The following is a 16,891-nucleotide window of genomic DNA, read 5'->3' as shown; positions in this document are numbered from 1 at the left end:
ATATAGAGTTATTTGGATTTAATTTTAATAGTAATTTAGCTTAGTGCTTATGGTAATACATAAAAATTAATAGGTTTTATTTAAATTATTTTAAATTAAATAATTTAGATGAGTCAATCTAATCTTAATTAATTTTATGCTTAATTTGGTGTTAATGTGATTAAGATAAGTTGTTTTTGATTTATTTGTACTTTTGTAGGTGTTTAATGGAGGAAGAATTTTAATGGAAGAATGAGAGCAACTTCAAGGTGCAAACCTTCACTGCATATATTTTGATATTTCGATCATAACTCTCTTCACAAAACTCCAAATGAGATGATTCTTAAACCATTGGAAAGCTGAGACAAAAAGCTACAACTTTCATGTTTATTACTTTACCCATTTCAGCTTGAAAGATAGTCAAACATCTTATTGAAGTTGAAGTACTGTAGTAGTCCTAGAGTAATTACAATTTCTACTAATTAATTGGTCAAAGCCGTAGCTTTGGTGGAGGTAGGCCGTGGCTAATGTAGGCTGATGAGGAAATTCTAGTTGGAATTGAATTCATTCTTCACCTAACTTGGCCTAACTTCAAAGCCCTAAAAATAATCTTTTGGAAGACTTTTAGAGAGGAACGAAACACTAGATTAAAAGTTGAAAATCAAGCCACAAAGTCATTGCCTTATAAAAGCAACCTTTCGAAATTCTTTTAGAGAGGAACGAAACACAAGATTAAAAGCTGAAAATTGAGCCACAAAGTCATTGAAGCTGAGAAGAATTTGAAAGATTTAAGAAAATTTAGAAAATCAAGATTACAATTCTTGGATTCTATTATCTTTTTGTTATTCTTTTATTTTCTTCGTTTGATTTTATTGTTTAAATTTAATTTAATGATGATGTGTGACTTGATGGGGAATAAAATTAATTGTCTAAGATTATGATTGAACTCAATATGTAGTTTGATTTATTTATCTCTCTTTTGCTTATGTTTGATAGGTTTAAGTTGTTTATTCTATTTTGTTCTTAATGCTTCTAGTTAATTGGTCACCAATTAAATTGAATTGGAAATATAAGATAAACTTTGACGAAAAAGATTTAGGTAGACTTTAAATAGAATAGCGTATAATTGAATGCACTTAGTTGATTAGGTGGTTTGATTTACATATAGGGTAAACATATATCTATAAGCCATACGTAGTTAGGATTAGAGTTTGAACTTAATGAATTTTTCTTCAATTTAATTTACATAAACATATATTAAGTTAATTGGGAGAACTATTTTTATAAGAAAATTGACAAAGACTTATAAATAATTTAGGACTATAGGTTAACAATTTAATCCATTAAACTAAGTTAAGAGAGAAACAATAATTAGATGAAGTATTGAGGGGTATCATAATCTTAAGTCTAAAAGTCAATCAAATCTTAAAAAGTAATTTTGCTGAATAAACTTAGATTAGTTTTAGTTTTTAAGTTTGATTTTATTTTGCTTTTTAATTCAAATTTTAGTATTTGGATAAAATTAAGGTGTATAATTTTAGTAATTAATAGTAAAAATTAATTTAATTCCCTATGGGATCGATACTCTACGCAAGTATACATATCATAAAGATAATATAATGATGGACTGAGTGTCAATCCCAAAGAGAATTGAATTAATTCTTACTATTAATTACTAAAATTACACACCCTAATTTTATCCAAACACTAAAATTTGAATTAAAAAACAAAATAAAATCAAACTTAAAACCTAAAACTAATCTAATTTACTCAACAAAATTACTTCTTTAGATTTGATTGACTTTTAGACCAAAGATTATGATGTCTCTCAATATTTCATCTGATTATTATTTCTCTCTTAACTTAACTTAATGGATTAAGTTGTTAACTTAGAATTCTAAATTATTTTCAAGTCTCTGTCGAGTTTTTTATAAAAATATCTCTTCCAATTAACTTACTATATGTTTATGCAAATTAAATTGAAGAAAATTCATTAAGTTTAGGCTCTAATATTGGCTACATATAGCTTATAAGTGTATGTATACCTTATATGCAAATCAAATCACCTAATCAATTAAGTGCATTCAATCATACTTTATTCTATTTAAGGTTTACCTAAATCTCCTTCGTTAAGGTTTAACTTAGATTTCCAATTCAATCTAATTGGTGGCCAATCAACTAAAAACATTAGGAACAAAATAGAATAAACAACTTAAACCCATCAAACATAAGTAAAAGAGAGATAAATAAGTTAGACTACGTATTGAGTTCAATCATAATCTTATATAATTAATTTAGTTTCCCATCAAATCACACATCATCATTAAATTAAATTTAAATAATAAAATTAAACTAAGAAAATAAAAGAATAATGAAAAGATAATAGAACCCAATAACTGTAATCTTGATCTTCTAAATCTTCTTAAATCCTTCAAATTCTACTCAACTTTAATGACTTTGTGGCTTGTTTTTTAGCTTTTAATATGATATTTCGTTCTTCTCTAAAAGTCTTCCGAAAGGTTATTTTCATAGAACTTTAAAGTTAGGCCAAGTTGGGTGAAGAAAGAATTCAGTTTCAACTAGGATTTCTTCATCAGCCTATGTGACCTGCGGCCTACTTCCACCAAAGCTACGGCTTCGACCAATTAATTAGCAGAAATCGTAATTACTTTAAGACTGTTGTAGTGTTTCAACTTCGATAAGATTTTGACTATCTTTTAGGCCAAACTAGGTGAAGTGATAAACATGAAAGTTGTAGCTTTTTCTCTTAGCTTTTCAATGGTATTAAAATCATCTCATTTAGAGTTTTGTAAAAAAAGTTATGATTGAAATATTGAAACATATAAAGTGGAGGTCTACACCTTAAAATTGCTTTCCTTCTTTCATTAAACACGTACAAAAGCACGAATAAATCAATAACAATCTGTCTTAATCACATTAACACAAAATTAAGTAAAAAATTAACTAAGATTAGATTGACTCACCTAAATTAATTAATTTAAAATAATTTAAATAAAATTTACTAATTTCTATGTATTATCACAAGAATTAAGCTAAATTACTATCAAAATTAAACCCAAATAACTCTATATCGTAGAGTTATCAGTCTCATTTTTTTTCAGCTTATTTAGCTATTAAAAACAGAAGTCGGATCAAATAAGATTTTGAGAAGCTCTTAAAATCTTTAAAAAATAACACTTTTTTAAAGAACAAAATCTAAAAAAAAAACTTCAAAAAAAGATTTAAAGAGGAACTTTCTCTTCTCTTCTTTTAAAAACACGTTAACTTTTCAGAAAAATTTTTCTTCTTGCTTCAAAATTGTTTTCATCTATTAAAATAATCCTAAAATTACCCTCTCAAGAAATACCCATTCTCTTTCTCAATTGATCCCTCTCTCCTTTTCCTCTCTTTGCAAATCACCTATCTCTAATGCAATTAGCAATCTTCCTTTCTTCTAGCTTTCTCTACAAAGACTACTAAAAAAAAAAAAAAAAGCAAAGACCCAACACTGATAAATAATAGAAATCGATGATTTATGAATTATTTATGACTTATTTGTGAAATTATTTTCTATGATTTATTATTAATTATAAATTTTATGTTATACAAAATACTTTTTATATTTCTAAAAATTTGTTTTAAATAAAAAAATAAATTAACTTTATCCCATTGTGAATAAAGAAATTTGTAATTAATAGAAAGTCATTTATTAAATATCTTTTTATGATAATTTTAACTAAAATTAGAGCTTATATAAGTTATTTTGTCAAACAGATTATTTATAAAAAAATGCTTATAAAAGTAAATTTATTAAATAATTTTAACTTAATTTTAAAAGTTATTATTTTTAATAAAAATTTCATAGTAACTTTTAGGTTAAAAAAAAATCAAACATGCTCTTATTTTCATTCTCAATTTTAAATTTTGAAATTTAAAATGTAAATTAATTATAAGACACATGTAAGAAAAAGTTGTACTTTTATTTTTTATATACATTATTACTCTTAAATTACATATATTATTTATTAATTGACTTATATAAAAAGGAATTTTCACCAAAGCATTCACAACTTTAATTGTTACTTATGTCAAACAATTATCCAAAATGATATATATATATATATATATATATATATATATATATATATATGTATATATATCATTTTATTCTGAGTATTTTATATTTGTATATTTGAAATAGTATATTTTCCTTTTCTCGTTATGAGTTTATCTTTAATATAGTTACCTATTTATAAAATAACACTAATGATTTATATAGTAATGTACATCAAATATAAACTCTTTCATTATATATTTATTTATTTTTTGTAAAATAGATTCAAAAAAAATAAATACACTTCCAATCTTTCATAATCCAAAGCCTAATAAAAGAACCCAAACCATAAAAACTCTTTGGGCAGAGGGGCCTGGATTCAAGAGGCCTCAAGAAAATAATGGAGACGGGCGAAAAACCGTAAATGGATAAAAAGTAAAGGACAGGACAAAACTGGACAGCCGTGAGTGTGAGTTAACAGTTTTTGCGAAGTCGAGTTGTTGAAGAACAATAGCTGTAAAAAGTGTGGGCAAATCCCAACTGTCGTCTGAATCTGCCCGAACTGTGAACAGAAGAAGAAAGTAAATCTTGCCCATCTTGAAACTTCGGTTCAAGCTCATCAAGAACAAGTCAAATCCTTGCCTTCCAGTGAACATCCGAGATAATTTTCAGTTTTTATCTGAAGTGGGGGGGGTTCAAGGTCAGTTTCTCTTCTTCCCTTCTCATCATTTATCATTTTGTTATCTGGGTTCTTTTGATTTCTGTTCTTTTGCTATCTATGAATTGATATTTTTTTCCCAATTCATTCCATGCTCATAATTTGCAGTTACGCTGCTAAAGTTGCAGATATTTGGAGTATATTTTAGGTTCTGGATTAGGAAGATTTTATGTTTTGGGGCAAGGAACTTGTTTTTGTTGTTGTAGTAGAGTCTTTACATGAAATCCTTTATGTCCAAGCCAAGCCTGCCATTGTTTTGCAATGTCGTTATCCAAAAAAGAAAAGGAAAATTTAGAAATTGTTTCATGAAAGTAAAAGCTTGCTTCATTCTATTGCCTGTTGACAGCATTCTATCAAATCTATGTAGAAGTGGGGTACAGATTTTGCTAATTCTGAAAACTCTTATGTTCGTTTTTGATAAAATAAAGACAACTTATAGAATATTAGCGCTAGCAGACCGGAATTTATGGAGTTGACACCAGTGATGACCATATTAAATGGACCCCTTTGTTACATTGTAAAACTTTTCCAATAATTAGCACCAAGCGATACTTATAGGTCATGCCATCGTAACAAACAATATTTTGATGACATTTTAAAATAATCCACATTAGGCCATCGTAACAAACAATATTTTGATGACATTTTAAAATAATCCACATTACTATTTCTTCGTTCAGCGCGAAGAGTGGAAAACCTAAACCTTTCGGTAGGTGAGGACAGTGAACCACTGCTTAAGTCTATTGAAATGTGTGTTTATTTTTCTGTTCAGTCTGTTACCAAAGAACTTTAGTGAGGAATTGATCTCATTCCTTCTTTTTGCTTGCTACAATGGGATTTCAGAGATAGATGAGTGCCAGCAGACAAAGGACCCTAGGGGGTGGGGGTCAGCATGTATTGGACTATCTGAGACGAATGCAAGCAGAGAATCCTTCATTCTTTTATGCAATTCAAGGTGATAGTGACCACACTGGTGGAAGCATATTTTGGGCAGATGCAACATCAAGGATGAATTATACTTACTTTGGGGATACTGTTATTTTTGACACAACATATAGGACAAATCGCTATAGGGTGCCATTTGCCTCATTCACAGGACTAAACCACCATGGGCAGCCAGTGTTGTTTGGATGTGCTTTAATTCTCAATGAGTCCGAGTCCTCGTTTGTATGGCTATTACAAAGTTGGCTTCATGCAATGTCTGACCACCATCCTATCTCTATAACAACTGACCCTGATCGTCTCATACAGATGGCTGTTGCGCAAATTCTTCCAGAAACACGCCTTCGTTTCAATAAATCGAGCATTTTCAAAGAAACCCAAGAGAAACTAGCTCAACTATACCAATCACATCCTACTTTTGAAACAGAATTTGGGAAATGTATTAATGAGACTGAGACGATTCATGAGTTTGAATCATCCTGGGTATTGCTGCTGGAAAGGTACTTTGTCATGGATAATGAATGGCTTCAGTCAATGCACAATGCTCGGCAACAGTGGGTCCCTGTTTATATGCGAGATACCTTCTTTGGGGAGCTATCTGTAAGTGAGGGAAGTGGAGTTTTAAACTCATTCTTTGAAGGGTTTGTGAATCCATCAACCACCATACAGATGTTGATTAAACAGTATGAGAAAGCTGTAGCAACTTGGCATGAGAAAGAATTAAAGGCAGATTATGACACCTCTAACACTACACCAGTTCTTAAGACACCATCACCCATGGAAAAACAAGCAGCTAACCTCTTTACAAGAAGAATATTCATGAAGTTCCAAGAGGAGTTGGTAGAGACCCTTGCTAATCCTGCGACTAAAATTGATGACTCAGGAACTGTCACAACATATCGGGTGGCCAAATTTGGGGAAGACCACAAAGCGCACACTGTTAGCTTCAATTCTCTTGAGATGAAAGCTTGTTGCAGCTGCCAAATGTTTGAAAATTCTGGAATAATATGCAGGCATATATTAGCAGTTTTCAGAGCAAAAAATGTTCTTACACTTCCTTCGCAATATGTACTAAAACGATGGACAAGAAATGCCAAAAGTGGAGCTGTGTTGGAGGAACGTGCATCTGAATTGCCAAATAATTCTCGGGAGTCCTTAACAGTTCGGTATAACAGTCTACGCCAAGAAGCTATTAAGTATGTTGAAGAAGGGGCAAAATCTATTCACATTTACACTGTGGCAATGGATGCTTTACAAGAGGCAGTGAAAAAGGTTGCTGCTGCAAAAAACCAAAGCCCTGCAGCCGCAGAAGATGGAGCATTGAGCAATGGAGATAATCAAGAGTTGCATGCAGCTGGAGATACTCAGGCAGTGGCATGTCAATCTGCGGTTAGTGTCTCCTACCTCAGGACATTATCTAACTTGCTAAAGTCCCCTTGTTATTAAACTTCTAAATTGAATATATTGCAAATTCATTTCATTATTTGATGATTATTTATGCCTCTTTCGAGGGCCAACCAAGAATAGGAATCTGTGCGGTTTAAAGCTAATCTTGAAGCCACTAAATGTAGGCTTTAACCATTTAGAAACATGATTACTTATCTTTCCTATAGAGGTTCTGAATATTTTGTCTATTTTTTCCTAACAGTTTGTTTAATCAACAAATTAGGTAATTGCATTTAGGTGTATCAGCGCAAATAATACTATAAAAACCTCCCCTTTGGTCAGTCAATAGGCATGCATTGATTTGATCCTGTTCTTTTGTTGGTACATTCATCAAGTCATAACAACAATATTCATATGACAATAAAAGTGATACTTTCAAATGGTCTCTCACCAACCTTTATTACTCTGTTATTCTTTTCTTTTTCTTTCATTTATAGTTCATCATTGGAGTAAAATTTACTTAACACACAGATATAACTCTCATTGGTAGTAACTTTTTCACACAACTGCCACAATGATTCCAGTTAGCTTCATAACAGTTCAGTTTACCACTCTTTTGTTCTCTTTTTTTTAAGGTCTTTATTTAAAGAGGAAAAAAAGAATCCTTGGATGACCTTCTCCACTGATTGGGCCCCTTACCATCTAATGCTTATGTCCAAACCAAGGTCTTTTCCTTCCCACAAGGGTTTGAATATGTCCATTAATGCAGTGAGTCATTTAATGAGCTCTATAAGAAACTCTTGATCTTGAGACTGGTTTAACTGTCCTGTGTATCAATAAATAGAAGCTACTTTTTTTATGAATCATGCCTTCAACTGATATTGTGGCATACTGAGGGTCCTTTATTTCAACTTTTAATTAGAATTTTCTAGAGAGAGAGAGAGAAGAAAATCTAGGTTGATAGTCTCTGGGCATAACTTGAAATACACACATAAATCTATAAAAACTTTTCGCACTCTCTTTGCGGAGAGGGATACAAGATGCATACTTCCTGGAAATTTGCAATGAATTCATTAATTTTTTATTTTGATCCTTTCGAGCAGCACGCTTCAATAGGTTGACACATATACATTTAATGAATAAAAAAGAGGTTCTTGCATATCATTAATACTTTCTTCTGATCCTTTCAAGCATCACACTTCAATAAGTTGACCCATACCAATGTAATGAAGAAAAAGGAAGTTCCTGCATACTTTCTTCTTCACAAATTCTTCTATGCCCCATGTTGGATTAGAATATTCTCCTCCCAATACAAGGATAGATATGATCATATATAAGATGGTATATGACCCTTGTGTTCATTTAACTCAAACAATGTAATGTAAGATAAATAGTTTCATAAGGATCTCTCTTGACACATTTATTAATTCTTTTTTTTTGTGACACGTGTTAATTGTGCTTCTGTGTTATCATCATCATTTTATTATTAAGATCTCTGTTATTTTTCCTATCACTCAGGATGAGAAGGAAAAGAAAATTCGTGAATTGACTATGGAGTTGGAGAGCACAAACCAGCGATGTGAAGTGTATAGAGCCAATCTGCTGGCTGTTTTGAGGGATATGGAAGAACAGAAGTTAAAGCTGTCTGTTAAAGTTCAAAACGCAAGGCTTAGTTTGAAAGAGTGAAGGTAATCTGTAAAGAAATGTTAGCAGAATGAGTCTTTCCCATACTGGTAGTTATTATTATAGCTTCTCAGAGGATTCGGCAAGAATTGATCATGACTGGTGGGGTTAATTTGCCATAAATACAATGTTAGTTTAGATTGTATGAAAAAAAAATGATAGGTTCTTCAGATGGTGAGAGCAGCATTCTAGTTTCTACCTTCCCTTTCGGCAAAGAGACAGACGGACAGTTGACATGATCATATGAACCATGTGCATCAAGAACCTGAGACCTTTTCTCTGAGAGTGAACCTGAGACTTAATAAAGCAACTGGATAATCATAAAACTCTTATCAAATAATCATTATATGTTGCATACCAGGCGCAAGCCATCTCATCTCATGGAATAGGTAATACTATCTAACACTGTCTGCAAATATAGCTGCTTCAAGCACTGAAATAAATGGCAAGCCTTCTCTTAAGCTTTGCAAAACGAACGATAGTGATGGTGGCCTAACATAATTGGCTAATGATGCGTAAACAAAAGCTATATCCCTTACAGGAAGATGTAATAAAATACTGAAAAACCCTTAACGAAAAAGGATCTGCACCAATTAATCTGTGATGCACCTACCGTGTGCAATATAGACAAAAATCGACTAGTTGAAAGGCATAGAGCAACAGACCGTGCCTACCAGCAACTTTACTTTTGGAGTTTATAGAAGATTCTAGACCCGCAAAGACACTTGCTTCGAAGAAAACTAAAATATGTAGAAAAAAGTTTAAGCGTTTTAGACCCAACTAGAATAATTGAAAGTGTTCTTCAGACTAGATGATTGACACAGGGCCACCAATCTCCATAGATTTCTTTTTTCTTTTCTTTTTCCTTAAATAATCTCAATAGAGTTCACTAAAAGAAACTAATCACTCAAATTGATAAATTATGCACCTAAATGACATCAATTATACTATACATGGCAACAAACTGATGCCTTCCTAATTTCTCTACAGCATTCAAAGGTGAAGCAAAGCCTAGCCCAATTAGTAGGGTAGGGTAGAAGACAGATTTGAAATACAAGATCAGATGAGATAAATCAATATTACATGGTAGAAACGTATTTGCAACATCAGAGGCCATCCTTCATACTGATCTTTATATTTTGCACTTTAATCGACAACTGTAGCTTATGGTCTTCGATGTCTTTTAAAACAGAAAGCAAGTTAGCCCTGTAAACTTCACACTTTCGATTTGCAAACTCCAGCTCATTGGTAAGTTCTCGGATTTTCTTGTCCATATCATCCTGAAAACAATGAAGCACCAGAGTCATTTTCTTTTTCCATTTTTTTCTCATATGTGCATATTTAATGTCATTATTATTTAACCGTGTCAAGCAAAACGACAGTGATAATGTGATATATGTCAAAACCAGCTTGTTTACATCCTAAGAATCATTGAACAGAATCCTGAACACAGTCCACATCATATGTCTCAAAATCTATATGGTTATACGACAACATAGAAGAAAGCAGCATATTCAATTCACCATTCCGTAATGCTTTGCAAAATCATGGAGCAGAACACTTTTACCAAATGAAAGATACCATGCTTAGACCCAACCTTGTAACCAGATTGTTGGTGAACAAGAATAGAGAAACCAGCAGAATATACAATGCAAGCAGCATTTCACAATCATTTGAGCAAAAGCATAATGAATCATGAAACCAGGTATGTCAAAACCAAAAAAACATCCAACAGATTTCAATCTGAATGTCCTTGCTACCAAATTTTTTGAGAGAGAAGAATTATCAATAAACAATTCAGAAGAATAACTAATAATAATAATCAATGAGTGAAGAAGATGAATCTAGCTCTCCATAGGTATCAAGGTTATAAACTGTAAGCTTTCATCACGGAAGTTTAAATGGAGAGAAACTTAGTGATGAACATAGTTAACTTACAACTTATTGCAGATAATGCATTTCACTTCAAACAAACAAGGCATCTTAACAATAAAATGAAGAGCAAAGACATAATTGTCAAAAAGAAAGTAGCAGATGCACTAAACCTAGGGCACTTGCTACAAAAAGGATTGCTGAGAACATGTATTTTAGTCTCAAGCCCTGCCCACGGAGGTAAGTCAATCCCTTTCCTATTTCCATTGAAACTAGAACTTGGGTGCTCCCCTTGAAGTTGAACATGCAATCAAAGAACTTACAACTGCATTTCGTAGAGCTAAAGACAATATGTTCAATGACATATCCATGGAATATAGCAAGTTTCAACAGAAATAATCTCTCAGTGATAAGGTTTACTACAATAATGACCAATTCAAATACAATCTGCAAGGCAGGTACTTTAGAAAATGAGAAAACGAAACATTTACAGCAAAGTTCAACAAGAACCTTAAAACAAATTCACAAATGTAGCACCCGAGCATTTGGCTCATTGGTTGGTGCATTGTCCCCTGCCTAAAGAGCAAGGTTCAAATCCCCCTCCCCCAATTAAATATATATATATATATTCTCGTATGTAGAATTTTCATTCAGTAGGTTATATGTAGAACAAGCATCACAAATAATTGAGTAATCATTCTGACCTCAGACAAAGGTTGACTGGGCACTCTGTGATTAATGCTATTTGCCCGATCACGTGCAGAGTCCCTCATGACACGCCCATTGACCATCCTAGTCCTCCCCTCATTCTTTGCTGCAAGTGCAACTCTTTTTACAGCCTCTTGGAGAGCACCTAGTGCCACATTGTAAGTGTTTAAAGACTTTGATCCTTCCTCAACAAACTTGAAGGCCTCATGACGTAGGGTATTATACCGAACAGTATGAGATTCTAGATAATTAGTATATACATCACTAGCACGTTCTTCTAATATAACACTACTCTTGGCATTTCTCGTCCATCGTTTCAAAATATAATGAGATGGGAGAGTAAGGACATTTGTTACTCTGAAAACTGCCAATACATGTCTACAAAGAAGACCAGAGAACTCAAACATCTGGCAGCTACAAGTGGCTTTCATTTCTAAAACATTGAACTTAACATAGTAAGCTTTATGATCCTCCCCAAACTTTGCCACCTGATATGTTATGATGTCACCATCATCATCTGATTTAGATGCCATGAATGTCAGAGTCCCAACTAGCTCCTCTTGAAATCTCGCAAACAGTTTTCTGGTATAAAGTTCTGATGCCTGTTTCTCCATTGGAGATGGGGTCTTCAGAGCAGGGGAAGTGTTCATTGTACCATAATCCGCTTTTACTTCTTTCTCATTACGACTCTCCAGAGCTTTCTCGTACAGCTTAAAGAACTGATTCAGATTGGTTGAAGCATTCACAAAACCATCAAAGTATGAGTTCATGCTATCACTTCGTTGGGTTATAGACATTTCGGCAAAAAAAGTGTCCCGCAGATATACAGGGACCCACTGCCTCCGGTCATTGTATATTATCTGAAGCCATTCATGATCCCTGAGTTCATATCGATCTACAAGTGACAACCAACAAGACTCAAATTCCTCAATCGATTCAGGCAAGTTAACACACTTATGGAAATCCGCTTCAAAAGTTGGATGCTTGAGGAACACTTGGGACAACTTCTCTTGGCATTTCTTGAAGATATGCCATTTGCAGAAGCGGTGCCGAGTCTCAGGGAAAACCTGCATAACTGCTGACCGAATAACGGCATCATGATCAGTGGTGATGGACACCGGAGGGCGACCAGACATCGCGATAAGCCAAGTCTTAAACAGCCAAATAAATGATGCTTCAGATTCATTTATTAAGAATGCACAGCCAAACAAAACTGGTTGTCCATGGTGGTTTACTCCGGTGAAAGGTGCAAAAGGCAGCCGATATCTGTTTGACCTATATGTAGTATCAAAGGTAACAGTATCCCCAAAGTAAGTATAATTCATCCTAGACTTTGGATCAGCCCAAAACACATTACTCATCAAAGCCTGATCCTCATCACCCTGCACAGCATAAAAGAAATTTGGGTTCTCAGCTTGCATTTGCCTCAAATAATCCAAAAGCAATTGAATATCTCCTTCTAAGCTCCTCTGCCGATTATTCCTCATATAATTCCTACAATCCACTTCTGTAAATCCAACCTTACTAATTCCACCATATTCTTTTATTAAAGCAGACATAATCCTACGAGGGCCCATTCCAGCAGCCTGCAGCGTATCAATCAAAGTCTTAGCAGGCCCAGATATTTGCCTATGAGACCGAAGACAATGAACCTGATCAGGCGGAACAAGCTCGTGATTATGCTCCCTAACAAATCCAGACACAACCCATTTCCCAGAATCCTGCATCTTAACCGACAAAGAAGCCTTACATCCTACTCTAGTAATAGTACGAGGACGCTTGATCTCCCTATCTTTTGTTCTTTTCTCATTCAAATTCCTAAACCCTTCTTTAGCACAAACAAATTGTCTCTGAATAATTGCTCCATCGCGCCTGGAACGACGAGAAGAACTTACACGTGTACTAAAACCAACACGGCGAGCGTAGGAATTGTAAAAGGCCTTGGCGGCTTCTTCAGACTCAAATTCCATACCTTCATATGGCTCAAGATCCATTTGGTCCCCTTCTGGAAGGTATATTTCACTGCCACCGCCGCCAAAGCCACCGCCATTGCTATTAGAAGCAAGGATTGAAGGGGCAGGGCTATCCGCCATGTCCTCGTCCACGTCTAACCCTATGTTGGCATCATCATCGCCGTCGCGGGCGCTGCTACCTCCTCCGCCTAAGCCTATATCGAATTCGAGAACCTCGGGGTCCATGCAATTGAATTTTTTGAAAAGGATGAAAAATTTAATGTCCTGAAAGTGGGATTGAAGTGGTAAAAAAAGAAGTCAGCTTCACCGTGGAAGACATGAACAAAACGACGGACGGGCTAGGGTTTGTGGAGAGCAATGAAGAAAGGAGAGAAACCCTACAATTGAGATTAAAAAGGGGATTTTATTAAGAAAGGGAGATTGAAATTATGAATAAATATAGGTAAAAAAAAATGAAGAAAAAAGTGAAAGAAAGACTGGAAGTTGAGAGGCAAAAAGTCTGCAAATTGCGAAAGGGTTGAGAGAGAGAAAATGGTGAATTTGGAATTTCGGATTACGGAATACGGAGTTGGGGTGGTTGTGTTTTGCTGCGGCTTCAGTTTGGCTCTACCACTCGCTGCATCTCTTATCACCGTCCGATTAGAATAACATGCTGGCCAAAAATATGATTTTTTTTAGGTATAATATCTAAAAACCTTAGAAATTATTTAAGAAAATATAAATAATTTTTTTATTTTTTCTCATGTTCAATGAAACTCTTATCTTTTTATTTTAAGTCAAATAAATTAATATGACTTACGTTAATTAATTATTATTAATCAAAATATTATATATTATTTTATATCATATCACGTTAATGTAACATACTGACATATTATAATGGATTATAAGTAACATATTAATGTAATATAATGACGTGATTATATAACATTTTCACCTTCCATGTCAATGTCACGTAGATATAAAATAATAAATAATATTGTAAATATCTTTTGACTAATAGTAATTAGCCAATGATATATATAGTTTAAAATAAAAGTATAAGGTTTCATTAAATATGATAAAAGAATTAAAATTTATTTGAATTTTCTTAAATAGTTTAACTTGTCATTTTTTTATTTGGAATGAAGATTTTAATTTGAATCAAATGTTCAAATTAAATGTTTAGGTGTTTGTAATTTTTTTTTAAAAAAATATGATTAATTTTTAAAAATTTTAAAAAATAATGTCATTCTCATATAATTCAAAGGCTAAACGTTCAATTTTGATAAAAAAAAAATTGCATTGTTACAATGGGTGGGCAAAGTAACTAATTTATTTACTAAATTAAAAGAGATAATGTCATTTTCCTATCGTCCAAGGCCAAAGTTGACTTATTCTAGGATAACTAATATGAATATTTTCAAAAAAAAAAAGAAAATGTGTCTCAATTTTGATGAAGAAAGATATATAAATAATGAGCGGAAAATGTTGCTGGCTTATTTACTATATTAGAAGAGATAATACTTAGTTCTTCATAGACGAAATGTGACACAATTCCACTAAGAAAATCATAAACCAAGCATCCTAGAATAATTCATACACTCATGAACACAAATCACTATCCTAGAATATTTTAAAATATATATTAGAATTATATTATTTATATTAATATTATATATACGTGGTTTTATAAAAAAATATTTTTCCAAAATCCAATAAGAATTAAAATTATAAATTGGTATTATATGGGTTAGATGTGACAATAGATATTATTCATCCATAAAGCTCATGGAGAGTATGGTATGGTGAAATAACTATTTAGTAAAACTTATTGATAATTCTTTTCTTCGCAAGAGTCAATCGCAATGCTTTGATGGACATTATTACAATTAATGAATAAATAAAGTTATTTAATTAATTCAAAAAACCAAATAAAAATATTAAATTAAATAAAATTTTAAATAAAATATTAATTATGATATGACATGAATTTGGGCTCATAGCTACAAAGAGGGAAAATCCTACACATACTCGTCTTTTAAGTTTTATATATAAGTTGGGTTAAACTATAAATTAAGTATATTTATAGAAGCAAGGGTTACTACTTCCTTGGCTATCAGAATTAATTAGCTAACAATTTTTCAGACAAAAAAAAAGAAACAAAACTTCAAGGAAAAACGAAACCCCCAGAAGAAGCATATATTCATGCGAGGCACTTGAATCGCTGTTAAGGTATTTTTATCTTTATCAATAATTTTTTGTGGTAAATTATTAATTTTTATATTAAATAACAATAGTTATTATTGTATAGAACATAAAAATTTCGCATTTGTAGGGAAACTAGACTAAAGATCTTATGATTTTTTGGAGATGATTATGTTGATGATGGTTACTTCTTATCTCCTTAATTATTGATATCTTGAATTGTTAATAGTCAAAAAGGGAAAAAAAAATTCTAATTACGTAAGAAACTTATCCTAATTCTACTATCGATCTTGTATGTTATTGGTGATGGGTTTTCTCCCTTATTTAATTTCTATTTCATTGAATGAGAAACAAGTGTTGCTAGCTACTATTGTTTTGACCGAATTGCAGTTGGACTATTATTTCTATGCACATAGTTAAAGATTAAATTCATTATAGTCTTTAATTAGATTCGATTTAAGTACATACGTATAGCATGTGATATAACTATAATTTTTATATATTTCAGTAATATAGTTTTTATTTAATCTTGTTATGAAATGATATGATAGAATTACATCAAGTTAATATATATTTGTGGGTTAGTAAGAGTTTACGTCTATTTGATTTGATACACAATTAATAAAATCCCAAAATAAAATATTAAGTGCTAAATAGAATTATTTTTTTTGAAATAATATTTATGGTCTCTTTTAATTAATTAGGTTGCAATGAAGCCAAAAGGATAAGTTAGATTTTGATTAATTAGTTTGTTTGATCTATTTCTTGAGAAGATAGGTGTATGTATGACTTAATTGGGTAGGATAAGTTGGATTTTGATTTGTTTTGGAGAAGATAGGTGTATGTATGACTCAATTGAGCGTTGACTAAAATGAAGGTATAATCTTTTGAGTACATATAATACACTTGGACAATCGTTACACTTAACCATCACCATGTTAAATTTGGAAGTTGAAAATATCAAGAATTACAATAAAAAAATGAATAAAAATTGTGACAAGTAAGAGTTACTTGTGCATTAAGTCTATATGCAATTATTAGACTAATGATTTAATTGTGTATATACAAGAATGTGGTTCTTGACACCTACTAAGAATTTTGAATATAATTGTTACATTTGAGTTTGGAAATTATTGATTTTCTGAGAGATCTACCATTGTAGATTTTATATCCGAATCTGATGGATATATATAAATGTGAGATTGCTTTACATGCAGACGTGAAGTTTTTTTTGGCACTATTTTGCAGATCTAAAATGGCCAACTTTAATCCCTTGTCTAAAATTTTGGATGACAATCGATTGTCGGGTCCTTATTATATAGATTGGAAAAGAAATTTGACCATTGTTCTTACTGTTGAAAAGATAGCCTATGTGCTAACCACAGATCC

At 32.2% G+C, this 16,891-nt stretch overlaps 2 protein-coding genes across 2 annotated transcripts; one reads left to right on the top strand and one right to left on the bottom strand.

Moving 5' to 3' along the window:
- Positions 4,408-9,004, top strand: LOC18608395 (protein FAR1-RELATED SEQUENCE 9). The gene is made up of 3 exons (XM_007043057.2): positions 4,408-4,733; positions 5,595-7,082; positions 8,598-9,004. The coding sequence occupies exons 2-3, from the start codon at positions 5,601-5,603 to the stop codon at positions 8,763-8,765; spliced, it is 1,650 nt and encodes a 549-aa protein (XP_007043119.2). The 5' UTR covers positions 4,408-4,733; positions 5,595-5,600; the 3' UTR covers positions 8,766-9,004.
- LOC18608394 (protein FAR1-RELATED SEQUENCE 5) lies at positions 9,578-13,899 on the bottom strand. Its single transcript, XM_007043056.2, has 2 exons — positions 11,339-13,899; positions 9,578-10,042 (listed from the first exon to the last, which is right to left on the bottom strand). The coding sequence occupies exons 1-2, from the start codon at positions 13,538-13,540 to the stop codon at positions 9,869-9,871; spliced, it is 2,376 nt and encodes a 791-aa protein (XP_007043118.2). The 5' UTR covers positions 13,541-13,899; the 3' UTR covers positions 9,578-9,868.

This window comes from Theobroma cacao, chromosome 2 (assembly GCF_000208745.1).
Source record: "Theobroma cacao cultivar B97-61/B2 chromosome 2, Criollo_cocoa_genome_V2, whole genome shotgun sequence".
NCBI lineage: Eukaryota > Viridiplantae > Streptophyta > Magnoliopsida > Malvales > Malvaceae > Theobroma > Theobroma cacao.
This window is presented reverse-complemented; position numbering and strand designations above follow the sequence as displayed.